Source organism: Stegodyphus dumicola, chromosome 1, assembly GCF_044657685.1.
Source record: "Stegodyphus dumicola isolate Sdum_Otavi_A_Nest chromosome 1, ASM4465768v1".
In the NCBI taxonomy this organism is placed as follows: Eukaryota; Metazoa; Arthropoda; class Arachnida; order Araneae; family Eresidae; genus Stegodyphus; species Stegodyphus dumicola.
In genome coordinates, this window is record NC_140768.1 from 79,717,579 (window position 1) to 79,734,967 (window position 17,389).

The 17,389-nt window shown below is 33.0% G+C and overlaps 1 protein-coding gene across 2 annotated transcripts in view; it reads left to right on the forward strand.

Annotated features, from left to right (window-relative positions):
- The window catches only part of LOC118196519 (neprilysin-2-like), a 218,974-nt gene that overhangs the window by 134,228 nt on the left and 67,357 nt on the right, over positions 1-17,389 (forward strand). For both annotated transcript variants that reach the window (XM_085816761.1, XM_085816771.1), the window contains exons 11-16: positions 1,651-1,749; positions 4,942-5,019; positions 5,126-5,229; positions 13,890-13,954; positions 14,594-14,645; positions 14,774-14,841. In XM_085816761.1, coding sequence (XP_085672887.1) covers positions 1,651-1,749; positions 4,942-5,019; positions 5,126-5,229; positions 13,890-13,954; positions 14,594-14,645; positions 14,774-14,841 — 466 coding nt within the window. The remainder of the gene's footprint in view (positions 1-1,650; positions 1,750-4,941; positions 5,020-5,125; positions 5,230-13,889; positions 13,955-14,593; positions 14,646-14,773; positions 14,842-17,389) is intronic.

Consider the following 17,389-nt stretch of genomic DNA (forward strand, 5'->3'; position numbering starts at 1 on the left):
AAAGAGATAATGGAAAGAATTAATAAAAACCTGGTCGCAATTGGAATAGAACAATAACAAAGTACACACAATATGTCTGTTACTGGAGACTTCGTTTATTCATGTTGAATTCTTCATATGTTTTTCTTTCGTGGCCGGTTTAGAAAAGCCATAAGACAAGTTTGGGCTTGTCAGGAGGGTGGACCTCGCTATACCTACCTAATTACCATAGCACAGATGACAATGAGGTCTGGGAAACAGTTAAAGAATGGTTCCGCATACAATAAAACATTTGTTTCGCTGATAGTACTCACCCCTTACATTTGACAAATGACCATTTGACAGATGATCTTTGTTTAGAGGTACGGTGTCCTGTACACGCTTCTGTAGTTATTTTATAAGGTATTTCTCCCACTTCCCTAGCGCGCCTTCGTGGTGTAATGGTAGCACTCTGGGCCGGTATTCCAGAGATCCGTGGTTCAATTCCCGGCGAAGGCGGTTGCTGATTTTTCATCTTGCTTGCTTCCAATTAACCTAATGTCTCTACAGTTTAACTGACAAGGTCATTGTATTTACGCAGATGTAACAGTCTCCCAATCTGCAAGTATACATGTATTCAAAATAATAAAGTATTGCAGAAATTTATCACAATCCTACTTTCATTTGGTCCCCTTTTATGTCATATAGTTAAATACGCTTCTTATGGCAATAAATCAAAATAAAACCGTGGAATGCAGGTAACTGAACTAGCACTGTTAAAAAAACTGTATTAGTAACACGTCAAACAAAATTCAGTGGCTGGAGCATAATACTGAAAAAATACATTCAGCAAAATCTGTTCATGCTGAAGGTGAAAATCATTGAATAATATAATGACTGAATGATGATTGAATAATGTAGCCTATACAAAGAAAAAATCCTAAAAGATCCAGACTATCCTAAAATCTTCACAAACGTACGGAATTTAGTCAGCAAGAAAATCTATAAGCACTAAGCTTAATCCAATTTCAAACGAAGGAGGAATACGTAAATATCGAGTATTGAATCCAGTTCTGTTCCTATGAGATACTTGACAATACAAAATATTTAGATTTGTGACATCAATTTATGAAGTTCAACACATGAAAGAAGAACATTAACTTTCTATAAAATATCATACTTGCATTGAATCTTCAAGAATTTAATCTCGTGATGAAAATTTCTTTTATGTTTCTGTTAAAACACTAAACATGCCTGTGATAATGATAACAGAATTACGATCAAAATGCCATAAAAAGGATAACTTGAAGCAATTTTGAAGTATCGCAACTTTTACTTTCACAATGAAAATCCATTAAGCTGTGCACGACTTTTGCAAAATTTATTTTAACACTTACGGAAACAAGTCATATATAAAATAGCAAAGAATCACATACAGAATAGTAAAGACAAAGTCAGTCTTTGTGAATATATTGTTCATACTCTCTGATAAGAATTTTGAAAAAGTTTAATATAAATTTAATATCGATTCATTATGTGTTTGTTTATTATTCATTATGTTTGTTTTTATTATACGTTCATCCTAACTTAATATCTTGACAGTCTTATTATCCAAGTTACATTGTTAGATTATTGTGCCACAGATATAATTTACGAATGCTGTAACATAAAATGTTTTTCTTGTTCTTTCAGACAAGACGTATTATCAGAAACATTCGTCGAGAATTGTCACATGTCATAAGCAATACATCTTGGATAGACAACAAAACTAAAACAGAAGCTATAAACAAGGTTTGGTTTCTTACAATTCCTGCATTTCCTTTTCTTATTTATAAAATTAATTACAAAATAATAGAGATCCTTTTGTTGACCGAATGTTTTGAATAATAAGAAATATTTACTTAAAAAGAGATTTTTCATTCAGAATCAATTAAATTAAAATATAGACTTGCCTAAAAGTTTTATGATAGAATGCAACAATTTTTGTTCGAAAATTGTTGCATTCTATAGAACAAATCTTTTGCTAATATATATCTTTTGCTAATAATATAGAACAAATATAATATAATATAATCTTTTGCTAATAATATAGAACAAATCTTTTACTAATAATATAGAACAAATCTTTTGCTAATATTGCTTCCTTAATATTTAAAATAGTATAAATAAATAATTTGTTTTAATTCATTCTATGATTGGCATTACGCTTAAGTAAAACATTCAGATCCAAATGTAATTTTCTTTTAAAAGATTACATTTCTGAGCATAAAATTTAATATGTTCAGTCTTATAGAAGAATTTTTGAGGAATTTTAATGAGAACTGTTGAACGAATATAAATAATTTTGGCATGAAAAATTAAAAAATTAAAAAACAGTAAATACATTTTTAAGAAAACATAGCGCATTTTAGGTCAAGTGATTCAAAACATTGATTTCAACTCTGATGCGAAAAGAAAGTTCAGATCACTAAGCTGGCGCCAGATATTTTAAAATGAAAATAAATAAGCACACTAAAAAATGAGGACACAATTTAATTACCCTCGTTGCAACTGGTAGATTGAAAGAATTCAGCCTTTATTTTTTCATGTCTCAAAATTTCATATTTATGTAAGATTTATATACACCGGATACACAAAAGCTATTATCATGCCTTTATTTCTATAACGGAAATCAGTTTTGTAAAAATTATGAAATCTAACTTTCTTATGTGCCTCCTGTTATTGTACTCCGAAATATTTTGAACTCGTTATCTCTACATATAACGTAATAAAAGAAAGAGTCTGTCTGATGGTGTGTGTGTGTCTTTCGTTCGCGCTGCGCATAAGCTAATAGACCCACGGCTACGAAATTTGGTGCATAGGTGCATCTAGACAAGAGCCAAGCGATTTTTTCGAAATTCGAATTCGAATTTTTTTTATTTTATGTTTTGTGACGAAATCGTGTCATTTTGAGACATAATGGGCTATAGGAAAGCGAGATTTTACTCTACACACTCCATTTTCACATCGTCTTGAAACGTAGGCACTTAGCTATTCTACGAACATAAAATAATTTTCGTGTTTCAATAAATCGATTAAATACGAATTTATTTAACAAAAGGGAGCTTAACACCTTTTCAACGGGATTTCTTCTAAAAAAGTTTATTTTTAAAAATGTACAGTTTATTTTTCTTTGATTTTTGGATACGTTAAACTTTCATCCTTGCGACTGCTTTTACAAAAAGAAGTTTGGAAAAATGATAATATTTTGTATGTTTAAAATTTTTTTTTAATGAAGCTTCCGAGTACACTTCTCACATCTCACATCTTTAAAAATGTGATTTTGGCAACAATTTTCCTGTTTTATTGTTGTTGATAGATTTTTGAAGAAATCACATCATTTTGAATAGTTTCATTATTTCAGAAATATGGGTTTGGCAACAATTTTTCATCGTAATTCTTATGTCACTGTTTTTAAGAGATTGGCATATTTTATTGTCATATATATATATATATATAAATGTATTATATATATATATATATATAATGCATTTTTATTGACTTTTTTTTGATAAAGTTGTTCTGCAGAGTAAAATTCTGCGTGGAATTTTATGTTTTTTGAGTAGCTTTCATGTTATTTTTTGCTTATTTCACTGTTTGTAAGATATTGAAAAGTTTTGCATGATTTTTTGTCTGCAACGGAAGTTGGTTAATTTATTTATTAGGATAATTAATATTTGTATTAAGGGATATAGCTTATTTCATTGTAATTTTTTTCTCTTGAAAATATAAGGTAAAATATCATTAATATTTATCTTATATTTAAAATTTTCAGAATGTTTTGTTTTATGTATTCTTTTATGTTATTTATTGCTCATTTCACTGTTTTTAAGATATTGACAAGTTTTTAGGGATTTTTTTAGGAAACAAAGTTTTTAACCTCCTATGTACCATTTCAGTTCTTAAGATTTTGCAAAGGCAAGTTGGTGAATTTATTTATTAGGATAATTAATATTTGTATTAAGGGATATTGCTTATTTCATTGTACATTTGTTATACATAATAAGTTTTTTTTTATGAAGTTGTTCTGCAGAGTAAAATTCTACGCAGTTTTTAAATTTAACTTTTGGTGTTCCCTTCAGCCATTTTTCCGGTACATTTTAAACCCAGATGAAGGCTGGCAGCTAAGCTGCTAGTAAAAAATAAAATACAAAGTTGTGACGCCCGTAAATTAGCTACGATTTGCAGTATGAAAGGATTGTTTCCCAAAACTACTTGTTTAAAGAACGTTAGTTATTTTAAGTATGTAAACTTCAACAAAGTGCTTTACTTATGATAGTCAATTTTAGATTTTTCATATTCTGAATTCCTGTTTCCCTCGACAATTTCCCGATATCAAACAAATAATTCTTTATGATTCATTAACAAATTATCTTTTATTACTGTGGTGATAAATTATGCTCAGATGGTGCTATTAGATCCTATGGTCCAATAATAATATTTGCAAATAGTTTTCAAATATGTAATCTCTTAGAGACAGAAAAGATGTAGAAATTTTAATCAGAAAACGTTGGATTATATTTTATCATTACGAGGAATTTAGCATTAAGTTTTCAAAATGTTAAAAAAACAGTTCTTTTTTTTTAAATTTGTAAAACAAAGGAAAGTATAAGATTAAAATAAAACTGAATCTTACCTTGGTATGCCGATTTAAGTTTAATATTTCAAAGAATTTTATAAGCAGTAGAAATTGGCATAGGATGAATAATTTGCAGAGCTATAGCTCTGAAGCAGAAAGTTCTGTTTAGCCTTCTACTCCAGACTAAAATAAATTTACAACCTTTCAAAATCACTCTTGTTACTCCGATTTCTGTTGTTTTAGTTACTTTAGCACTTCCAGCTCGTTTGAAGTTAAAAGAAATGTCCATCAAATTAAATTAGCATTTTTACTAGAATATCTATTTAATGCTTTAGGGGGAATATTAATTTGCTTTTATCTTTCAGATTAATGCCATAAAAGCTCATGTTGGGTACCCTGACGACATTCTTTATCAACATTACGTAGATAATCTCTATGTAAACGTAAGTATTTTTTTATTTTACTAGTGGGTTTTCTAAAAACTCTTACTTAAAGTTTAAAAATTATTTGCAAAGCCATTTTCCAACGAAATTTAAACTCTTTTTGCAGTTAACCATAGGCAACGAATGTTATTTTGATATCATGATGAAAGTTCGTAAGTGGGCTGTTGACTACTCTTTCTCTCAGCTTCGGAAAACTAGACCATACAAAGAGTATGTAATATTTTAATCAGTGATATCTGTTTTTTTTTTTTTTTTTTTTTTTTTATTTATTGCATGTTTTAATGAATGTAGAAAAATGAGGCATGTAAAAATGAAGAATTTTAAAATTCCAAAATGATGTGCTGAAATCTGCGTAGTTGAAAATGTAATCTGTAAATTTAATCTTACTTAACATAACGTACATTAAAGCACATACAGCTTCTCCATATGTGAACATATTTTTGTCCCATTTCATTTGGATTTAAAGTTGACAGTTGTTGAAGAGTTGACATTGGCTTGCTTTTTATGCAGTTTTACATCTCAAATTTCTCTATTCCTTTTCTTGTGTAAGCTTGCTTATTAATTGTAAAGATTTCATTTTCAAGACCCTTAAACTAAAACCAAGTGTGTTTCTGATTACAATAAACACCTTAACCACCTAATAATGTCTCTAATTGAATGTCATGACACATCTAAATTAGATCTCCTATATGCAAGCATGATATAATGTATAATAAGCGCCTGCAGGTGGGCTTATAGATACAAGTCGCTGGTCCCAAGCTGTCACGTATGAGAGCTCTGAGGGCGCGGGCAGTAACAGAAGAAATGCTGGAAAATTCTCGCATGTTAGCATATCTTCGAACGAGAGTTGAGTATAAGCGCAACATAAATATTGCCAAATTAACTTCCTGGCGTCTGTTCTCGTACTACTGACACCTATGGAACAGCGTTTAAAACTGCGTGCAACAATGTCTTCTAGCCCACATCTTTCACAGTCTCTCCTTTGCCCCATGATCATACCAGCGTTGATATCGTCACTGCTATTTTGGATACAATCTTTAGAAACGACACACAGGAAGTTTTTTCTGCTCGCCCAAAACAATATTTACGTATTCACACGTAAAAACTCTGAAGACGAGCTAGGCTTTGATCACCTGCCTTCGACATCTGAGATAGATAACATTATCCATTCATTAGTAGCAAAAAGGCGCAAGGTTCAGATGGAGTAGATAATTCTATTCTTCAAATAATGCACTATGCATATCCCAAAATTTTACATGCATTTCTTTCCACTTTCTGGAGACTACGTCACTTCCCCAATTTGGGCACCAAAATAGCGTAAATAGTCCTTTTTTTTTTAAAGATTGTCAAGTACCCAGCTATATTCTCAACACCATCGGTCAATATATCTTCTTCTTACATTCGGAAAATGTTTAAAACTAATCATCGTCACGCATCTGAATTATTATCTTGAATGAAATGGCATATTGCATCCAAAGCAGCATAGTTTCCGAGCCGCACTACCAAACATGCACTGCATGACTTCATGCATATATTGGCAGATAATAAAAAAGCTGATAACTACTCACTTGCTTATAGCAATCGGTCATCCAAGCATCCTTCGATTCAGTAGGGTGACCAGACGTTATTTACAATTAGGTCTCAGTAGGTTGTCCTGGCACACTCATTAACTTCACTCGCAGCTATGTAGAGGCACGCAGAGTACAGAAAACATTAAATGGCACCGTACTGTGAAAGAACATTACCCTAAGATGCCCATAGAGCTCCTGCTTAAAACCGACCTTATGGAATCTAGTAATTAAAACAGCTCGCCAACTCTATGACGAATAAGAACATAAAAAAGTAATTACCTACGCGGAGTAGTCGGTAGAAGCAGTATTAAAAACAGAGTTTAAGAAACACAGGCCTTCACAGGCTGTACAAAAGAGCATAAACTCACTATCTCAGAAAAAGCGCAGGCTCTGATAAGGGTTAATGGTGTTTTAATATTTAAATCCAGCGTGAAACTCCAGGACAAAAATATCATGTAACACAAATTAAATGTCTTGGAATAATTCTAGAACGCCGGCTTACATGGCTTCCTCATATTCGCTACAATAAGCAAAAGTGCTCTACCTTGCCAGCTCCATGCACCGTACATCTGCTATGAAATGTGGAGTACTATCTAAATTCCTTCGCTTATGGTACTTGAGAGCTTATGGTACGTATTGTGCTATACGGAGTCTCAGAGTGAAGTAAAAATCTGTCCCACCAAATGAAGCAAAATCTTAATTCTCTACAGTGGCTACATCTGTTAACCATATTCAAAGCGTATCGCACAGTATGGAGGCAGCGCTTCAAGTTCTTGCAGGATTACCACCTTTAGAGTTGGTAGTAGAAAAGAAGCCTACTATTTCAAATGTCATCAGCCTTAAAGAACATGTGATCTCTCAGGGTATTACATATGGACAATGCGCAAAAAAAAAAAAAAAAAAAAAAAAAAAAAAGAAAAAAGGATAATGCTATGCCGATTGACAAAATTCAAATTGCTTTCTTCATGTCTCGAAAGCGCGACTTAAAATATATATTAGATTTATATATAGCTCTATTCTAACACACGTATTTTGACACAAAATCGGACTTTTCCTGAAATAACATACCAATTTCTTTTCATATTTCGATTCTACGACTCAAATTATGTCTAAATATTAAAGTTTGTAAAATTTGGAGTGCAATTTACGGTGTTGGTGTATTTAATTATGGCAAAGCACACTAGGGCTACCTGCCTAAGGGTAGGGATGCCTTCGTGGAGGACTTTCTAAGGGAAACTGGCTCGTATACACGTTACACATGGGGAAAACCACGAAAACACCCATGCAACCAGCCCGTTCGCGGGATTCGAACCTCGGACCGAACTACCAGTGTTCAGCGACTTTACCGCTCGGCCGCTCGTGGGCTGCAATTTACGGAGAAATTCACAAATTTATGTTGCCACTGTTCTTTTCAGTTTGCCTAAGAATAGTTAGTTCACTTGGTGAACTTCTTAATATATGGCAATCTACACTGGTGTGCAAAAATTAAGGACGAGACGGTTTTTTCAATATAACTTTGTACAAAAGCTTTCCAAATCAACACATTTAATACCGTAAGATCCCCAATACGTAAGGACATGAGTAATGTAAGCAACACTTACTAAAAGAGAAATCAGAGGGATAAAAAGAAGCTTTATTGAAAAAGTAGCATGGAGCGCAATGCGACTGAAGGCCGAAACATCCCTGTGATGGGTGTCCAGCAAGAAACATCCGGTCTTTAATAGGGGATATTGACCTGACTGGCTAGGCAGGTTTCACAGCGTCTGCCCATGCTGAGAATGAGGGTGTCAATGAGCTGTTGAGGCATTGCTGCCCATTCGTCTTGCAGCGTCAATCGAAGCTCCGGAATCGTTACTGGTGGTAAGGTACGAGCTGCCAAGCATCTGCCTAGAAAATCCCATACATGCTCGATCGGATTGAGATCCGGAGATCGGCCAATCCATACGTTCAATATCCTCACTCTCTAAGAGCTGTTCGGCAGCTACTGTGCGATGACATGGTGCATTGTCGTCCATGAAAAGGAACTGCGGACCCATAGCGCCTCTAAAAAGACGCACATATGGAAGAAGAATCTCGTTACAATAACGGGTCCCGTTGACTGAACCTGCGTCGAAGATGTGAAGGTCTGTACGACTACCAAGCATGATGCCTCCCCAAACAAGAACACCGCCACCTCCATACCTGTCCCTTTCAATGATGTTCGAGGGATGATTGCGGCTTCCCCGCTCTCTCCAGATGAGTATGCGATGAGAATCGCTACTCATACTGAATCTGCTCTCATCTGTTTGGCGTTATTATCGCTGGAAAAAGATGCCAAATATATATATTATATAGAGACATTATATATGCATAATTAATAATAGCTTTAATTATTTTCAGTACTTTAAACTATATTTTTTAAATAACTTAAATTCTAAGTTACGATTATTTAAGATTTCATCATTTTTTTCTCTTAAGTGAGAGTAATTATGTGTGTATGTGCATTTAATTATGGCAAAGCACACTAGGGCTATCTGCCTAAGAGGAGGGATGCCTTCGTGGAGGACTTTCTAAGAGAAACTGACTCGTATACACATTACACATGGGAAAAACCACGAAAACGCCCATGCAGCCAGCCCATCCGCGGGATTCGAACCTCGGACCGAACTACCAATGTTCAGCGACTTTACCGCTCGGCCGCTGGAGAGTCATTATGAAAATAATTATTATAAATATATAACATTAATATTATGTTCTAAGTAAATAAAACTAAATTAGACATAAATAAAAGTAAAGATATGGGTTAAAAAAAGAGCGTTTGTGATAACACCATTATCACATTTATTTCTGTTAAATTTCAGAGACATTGAAAATTGCCCCTGTCATGATAAATTAGGAAGCGGTTCTTAAGGTAACATAATTAGTATTTTACCTGAATTCAAGTATAAATTTATTCGCGTTTCACAGTAAAAAATATAACCATTAACTTCTGTATCTCCAAGATATGCAAATGAAAGACAGTGTAAAGTAGTTAATAAATGTGATAAAAAATATACCTAAATTTAATAACGTCCCACATTCATATCTAAAATGAAATAATAACCTAACAAACAACATACATGACAGCACTATTTAAGAAAATACATGAACTAGTAGTGTTTGAAAGTATAAATAGCAGAAGGAAGGTAACAGAACTAAAATTTCCAATTAATAAAAAAATATTTGCCTTTTTTAAATAGAAAGCAATTAAAAGTGCAATAATTATGGATTGCAGTATTTACTAGTACTGCTGATGTTTTTTAACACCATTTCTTTCGATCATATGTTAATGTATTTATTTATTTTTAGTTTCTACATTTTAGAAGAGTGGCAGCTTACAATGATTATTTCGTGCACTTTTTATAATCAATAACTTTCCTTTTGTTACTGTACAGAAATAATTTAAATAATATAGTATACGATAGTAAGCTAAGTACGTTAAAGTAAGCTTTTCGTTAAATAGCACACAATGAAACTTTTGTTTCTATTTATATGAATTTCTTTGTTATCACAAGTACAAAAAAAGTAAGCGAAGAAAATAGAATATACTTAAATTTAATAAAAAAATCAAACCTAATTTCCAACATTCATTTATTGAGATAATCTAATAAACATACATAACGACAATATTTAAAAAAAAAAGCGAATTACACAGTGTTTGTAAGAACAGATATCAAAAGAAAAGCAATAAAACTGCAATTAACAATCAATAAAAAATATTTAGTGTTTTTAATGTTACACAATTAAATATCACATATTTATAGTTTAAAAAAAAGAGAATTATAGAATGTGCATTATTATTAATTGTAATGTATTCGTTCTTGTTAATACATATATCTAATTCATCTTCAGCACTCACATTAAATACTGGTACCAGTCCAATAATTAACCATAAGGCAGCAATGCCAGGCGGGTGGTCTTCTCTCCCTTATTCTTACCAGTCCAATAATTTCTTTGTATTTTGAAACTAATGAATATACCATAACAGCTTGAATTGTTGTTGCTTCTGCATTGATTGCATTTTCCGCAAAACCAGAAAAGCCTTACCATTGTATGTTATTTTTTGTTTTACACGAATTAATTCTGAGCACGAACACAATAATCGATTAATATGAATGATATACAATATAGCACTTGCGTTATAACCGAATCGCTAATCCGTGTATCCTGCACCGCTGGAACCACAGCGATTGGAGACAGACACTATTTCCGCAGAGACACTATTTCACGAACCACATAAATACTATTTCACGAATACTATATTCCACATACCACTACAGACCACAGAGACACTATTTCACGAACACTAGATTCACGATTAGCATTGTAGCATTTCTTGTAGAGCAGATATTCACACACAAAATAAGCACAAATTCAGCATTCTCACGATGATTTCTTCTCAATTAACTTAAACTATTAAACGTCATTATAAATATTATTTATATCAGCCATTGCTTGATTCAATTTCAAAAATGCAGTCAGTCTTTTCAAACGCCTTACAGATGGCATCTTTACTAAATTACTTGAAAGAACTGCTAGAATCTGAATTAATTGCGCAGTTCCTTGTTCGAATTTGGCAGCTAGCCAAAGCGCGCAAATCTCGAGATATTCTTTTATATAAGCATCCAGTAAATAATGTACAGGTCTGCTTCTCCTGACTGCCGATGAGTTTTCCGTCATATATATTGGACAGCCGTGAATTCGTCCTTACTTCAAAAATAAGAAATAAAGTCATATTTCAGTAGTAAAATAATTGCTAAAATGTGATTTGCATTGATTTCGAAATATGATTTTTTAAAATATATAAAATGCACAACTTAATAACTTACTTTATAGATTAGCTTCATTTTTAAATATTTTGCTATAATATTTATAAAAAATATTTTAAGTATTAATTATTTTAACAAAATTTTAAGTAATTATTTAGCACGTATTTTAGTACTAATTAAATTTAATAAATCAAAAGTATTTATATTAAATTTACATTTCATTAGATGAATCTACTTTAGATTAATATATTTAGATGAAATAAAGTAATGAAATATTGCAAAGTAAATCTTATGCTGTCTTCAGAAAGGGCAGATTTAGTCTCTTTTCTTTCTAAAAGTAATGCTGATGAACTAAAAAAAAAATGCTTAAACGACCACGTGTAAAAGCGGTCATACCATGGCGTTTCAGAGACGTCGACAAATTGCCAAGATGCAATGGCAAATATTTTGCGTCTTCGCAACGTTATAAAGAGGTCGTAAAAGTTACCACGACCACTTTGCAACCTCTCGGACCAGTTTGCAACGTCGTGTGCTACTTGGGAGTAAACATTAAAGCACCTACAAATCATCGTATGACGATAACATCGCACACATGTATTTTTCAGGCTTTAAAAATTAAAAATATATATATTCGCATAATGATTTGTGAGCCCTAAAAGGAATGAGGAATACTTTGCCTTCATATTTCATATTTTTGAATGAACTAAGAACTTTTAAATGAAAAATGTAAGAATGAAAATTAAGCACTCAAAACCTGAAAATAGAAGATTAATATATGGATAACAGTTAATAGAGTCGCCCAGATAGTATAGTGGTTAGGGGAGCCTACTGCAGTACCGAAGGACCCGGGTTCGAATCCCGGAGAAGATATGAATGTTTGTAAATGTATAGTGTTTGTGCGTCATGGGGCACTTTAAATATGCGGCTAGCTGCAAATCTTCTCGCATGGTTTGGTGGAAGGAGAGGGTGAAAGACCCTCGGTGCTCTTCCTCAAAATTGGAAAGGAAAATTGGTGTTCCTCAAAACTGAGGAATTCAACCTCTGTTTGGTGTAGGTTCTGGCAACCATTCTGCCGTGTAATATGGACACGGCAACAACAACACAACAGTTAGAATTTTAAACTTATACGGTTAACTATTAAAGGTGATTATTTAATCAATCTCTTTTTGTAAGAATGTAATTAAGTTTTTCGTGAAAATATAGTCTAAAAAAGAATATCAGATAAAGTGAAAAAAATTGTTTTACAATTTGATAATTAATTAAACAGTTTCAATATAGAAAACCTCATGTAGTTACTCATCCTGCCTTTTCTAATCTTTTTTAGACTATATTTTTATGAAAAACTATCAATACGGTATAAGGTATTTAGCATGCCTTCGTGGTGTAGTGGTCAGTACGCTCAACGCGTATTCGAGAGGTCTGTGGTTCGAGTCCCGGCGAGGGCATTGCTCATTTTTCATGTTCTTCTGTTTCAAAAAAAGCCCTAATGCCTCTACAACAGTTTAAAATAAAAATAATTAATTTCTTTTATGAAACTGTAAATATTTATAGTTTCGTAAAAGAGATTAATTGAATAAGGGCCTTTAGCTGTTAAACATAAGCTTAAAATTTTATTAACTGTTCTATGTAGTATTAATTTTCTAATCATTTTCCGTTTTTGAATGCTTAAGTCTCCTTCTTAATTTCTTTAAAAATATAAAATGTACAGGTAATATAAAATTTTGTATAAAAATATAAAGTGTACAGGTTCCTTCTAGCGCTCACAAATCATTATGGGAACTTCTGAAGCCTGGAAAAACATGTCTACGATAATTTGCAAACTCCTTTTTTTCTACCACAATATTTCCTGCGACCATGTTTTAAAAACTGAAATGTTTTTGAGTCCTTTTATTTTCACCAACAAATTTTTATACCATGATATTTGAAAATGCGATTTTTTTTTCCTTTGCTTTCGTTTCTCCCACGATGTATTGTACAACAATGTTTTCTCCTTGCTCTGTTTTTTCGGCGACGTTTTAGTCCGTTATTTTTTCGGTGTACACCGTTTACCTAATCCTGATTAGGGACTAATGGATCTTTACCCTTCCGGTCTTTTATGATATTTACTAGATTTTGGAAGAAGAAAACTAATACCTAATTTCTATGATTTAGAAAATACAGATTTGTGAAGCAGCCATTAAAAATATCTGCAAGCTTGGTAATTCTTATTTGGAGATTTTTTCTGTACCATGTCGTATGGCGCATATATTATTTTCCTAATTTCTTCATACTTCAACTTTCAGTTTTAAATTTCTGTATGTATATATACATATGTATTAGCTTTTCAAAATTCGAAATACTGGGCATCGAAAGGACCATAAAATTAAGTCACTGTGAAATTTAAACTGGAAATTTAGCTTTTCTGTCCTGCAATTAATATGTTATATGCTACTTTATGCTATTTTATTACATTTAAAGACAGTCATCTGATACCTAAAAATTTTTCTAAATATTAATATGTACTTATTTTCAGTTGGAAGAAACATATAAACCCATCTGCCGTAAAGCCTTATTATAACTATCTGGAGAACAGCATTGGTAAGTTATCATTTTTCTGTTGCACTTGAAATTACTAATCGCTTATTAGAGCATTAGCAATTTTGCACATAGAACATACGAAGCATTAGCCTTTTTTTTAATTTCAGAAATTTTCATATCAATAGAAAGATTGAAGGAATAAATAATAAATGAATCAGGCAATCTAAAATTCATTCTTTTCTTTGATCATGTTGAATGACAGTATTCAGGAAATGAGCTATTATGCAGGCCACGCGGAAAATAAATGAAAATTCTAATATTTAACCCAACAGCAACATTTACCAGGATATAAATGGCAGTATGATAAATCTCCTACTAGTGTAATTTACGACTTACACTGCCTATTTACTAAAGAATACACGGTTTAAGATAAATGTCTTATGATTTGTACAAGAAGATTTTCCATGTCGCAGTGGGTGACAAATCCAATATTGGTATAGATTAATGAACTAAAAATCTGAAAGAAATCCTAATATCAGAAGTTAATTTTGAAAAAGCAAGAATGACTGTTCTTGGACTCACTAATACAGTTGCCTAAATCACGTTAAGTATTTCGAAATAAGGAAGTTAATTTGAATTAAACTGTAATTTTAATTTATTATTTCAACATGTTCTTCAGCAGCAATATTCTTTTTACAGATATTCTCACTGCAACGTTACAGCACAGGTTCTTTAATAAGGATCGACCATAGTAAGATAATTTTGGTGAATTATCCTCAAATGCTTTTTTGTAATTTAAACTCAGTTGATATGTGCTTATTAACATAATGGTCTTAAATTATTAGGAAATCTTGTTATTGATTCAAATACTTATTTCAGTTATCTGAAGTTTGGAACCATTGGTTACCTTGCAGGCAGTGAAATAATGCGTGGATTTGATTACACAGGTAAATCAATAATTTATATCAAGACATCATAAAATAGAATAAGTATGATTCAAATCATTAAATAAGCTAAATAGTGAAAACCCAATATACTAGTTGCTGTAGTTACAAAGATAATGTAAAAAATAAATCATTCTTAAAATCTGAATTTTTAAAACATTTTTGTACACAATGATATCTTCTATTAAAAGTTTCTAACATCAAGCATTCCAGCATTTGAACACTAAATGCATCAGAAATTCGTTCCGTATTTCCAACAGCCCTTTTACATTCGAATTGCGAGCGCAGTGAGCAAATAATATTTTTACGTTTGAATAGTAGACACATGCTCCATAAATTATAATAATACTTGAGTGTAGCTTTTAATAGAAGCATTCAGTATAATATTAGTAAATAGCATAATATTCAGTTAAATAAACTGATTACTAGACAGAAAAGTACTGTATTGACATAGCATAAAGTGTAAAGATTTACTCAAAACGGAATTTAAAATAATTTTAAATCATCTATAGCAGCGGTTCCCAAACTTCTCCTATCACGAAACCTTTTTTAGAATCAATTATTGATCAGGAGCTCCCCCGTTAAGCCTCTTCTATGTCTTACTAGTTAATAGTGCTTAGGAACAGAATCAGAAGGAGAGAAGAAGAAATAAATAAAAATAGTTAAAGAATAAAAGATAAAAGAATGCAAAGTACAGATGCGTCTACATAATTACCTAGTATCTATGCAATGAATTTATTTCAAAAACTTCGAAATTTATCATAATATATCAATTTATTCCTAACTGCCACCAATACTCATTGCGTTATCAAAATGTTGCCATACATTAAAGTCATTTCATAGGTCAATAAATTAAAGCATTTGCATCGCAACAGATTATTAGTAACAAACTTATTGTTTTTGAAGTCTAAGGAAAAATTGTATTTCTTTAAAAAGTCCAATCCGAGTATGCATGGATCTGTAATATCCGCCACATATGCCGTGTGATGGTAGGCGTCACTTCCAAACGTGATGTTCACGTTTAACTTCCCAGCTATCTCGATCTTGTAACCAGACGCAGTCTGAAGAGTAACACAGGATGGCGTCCAAATAAGTTTATCTTTAAACTGTTCAGCTAAATCTTTTCTAATGATGGTAACATTAGCTCCTGTGTCAATGATCATATTGCAAGGAACTCCATCGATATTCCCATTGATAGACAGTCCGTTATTGTTGCCACTCACTATAGAGATCTTAAGCGCTTTAAAACAGGGTTTTTCATTCTGGCAACCTCCGTTCCTTGATATGGTCATTAATTTGTTTCCTGCGTCGTTGCTCAGAAGTGGTCTCAATTTTCGTACCCTGGGGTGTTCTATAATTCTTTCGTACGTGGCCTTCAGCTCCACAGTTCCAGCACTTTAGTTTGTTGTCAATCCTTTTCCGTCCCATGGCATTTAATTGTCTGTTTAACCCGCCTCTCTTATTTTCCGTGCTCTGGGGTGTTCTGTAGTTCCTTTGCATGTGGCCTTCAACACCGCAGTTCCAGCACTTTAGGGTTGGTTTCTTCCCACCAGTATTCCCTCTCAAGGCATTCACTTGTCTTATCAAATCATTCGCTTTATTATCCGTGCTCTGGAGTGTTCTGCAATTCCGTCGCAGGTGACCTTCAGAACCACATCTCCAACCCCTTAGAGCCACTTTGTTCTCACTGCTACTCCGTATCAAAGCGTCGACTTGTCTGGATAAATCATCTAAACGAGCCATCAATTGATCTACTGGCTCAGGGACTCGCACAGCTCTGACTGGGTAGCGGTCTCGACGAATGGCTTGCTGGGCTGCTTCGAATTTCATGGCGTACACTAAAGCGCTTTTCAAATCTTTAACATCCGCCATTTGCAGTGCTTTCTGTATTTCAGGGTCCCGGATGCCATCGATGAAATATTGCAGGGACAGGATTTCCCTTGTTTCTGTCGCGCACTCAGAAAAGGCGTGATGTGACAGCCTTTCAACATCCGTGGCGAGCTCCTGAAGTGTTTCGGTGAGCTTCTGTTGACGGGATTTTAGTTGAAGCCTGCTGTAGTCTTTTAAACACTTCTCTCCAAAGCGCAGCTTCAGTGCGCCGGATAGAGCTTCAAAGTCTAGTCTCTGGTTCTCGAAAGAGAGCGTGGGTTCGACCCTAGTCCTGACACCAAAAATTGTTGCGTGCGTACGGGTTCGTTACGAAATGAATGCACAAGTCCGATGAAAAATGAACAAAAATTTATTATTATAACAACAAATATGATTAAATGTCCTCAAATAATCGTGCAGTATCACAATATATCACAGTAGTTATCTTTTAACTACTCAACTGTCCAATAGAACGTAATTCAAAACAGCTAAAGAAAGCTAAGCCGCGAATTCGCCACAATCAACAAGAGCAGTTTTCTAAACAACAACAAACTAAGTAACTACTACGAACTAAAATCGAAATCGAAATCGAGTGAATGGTTAGGCGGCATTTAGTAGCCTCAGCTACTTTAACCGTCTCTGTTGGAGATATGCCCTAAGGCGTTGGGAAGAATTAAAAATT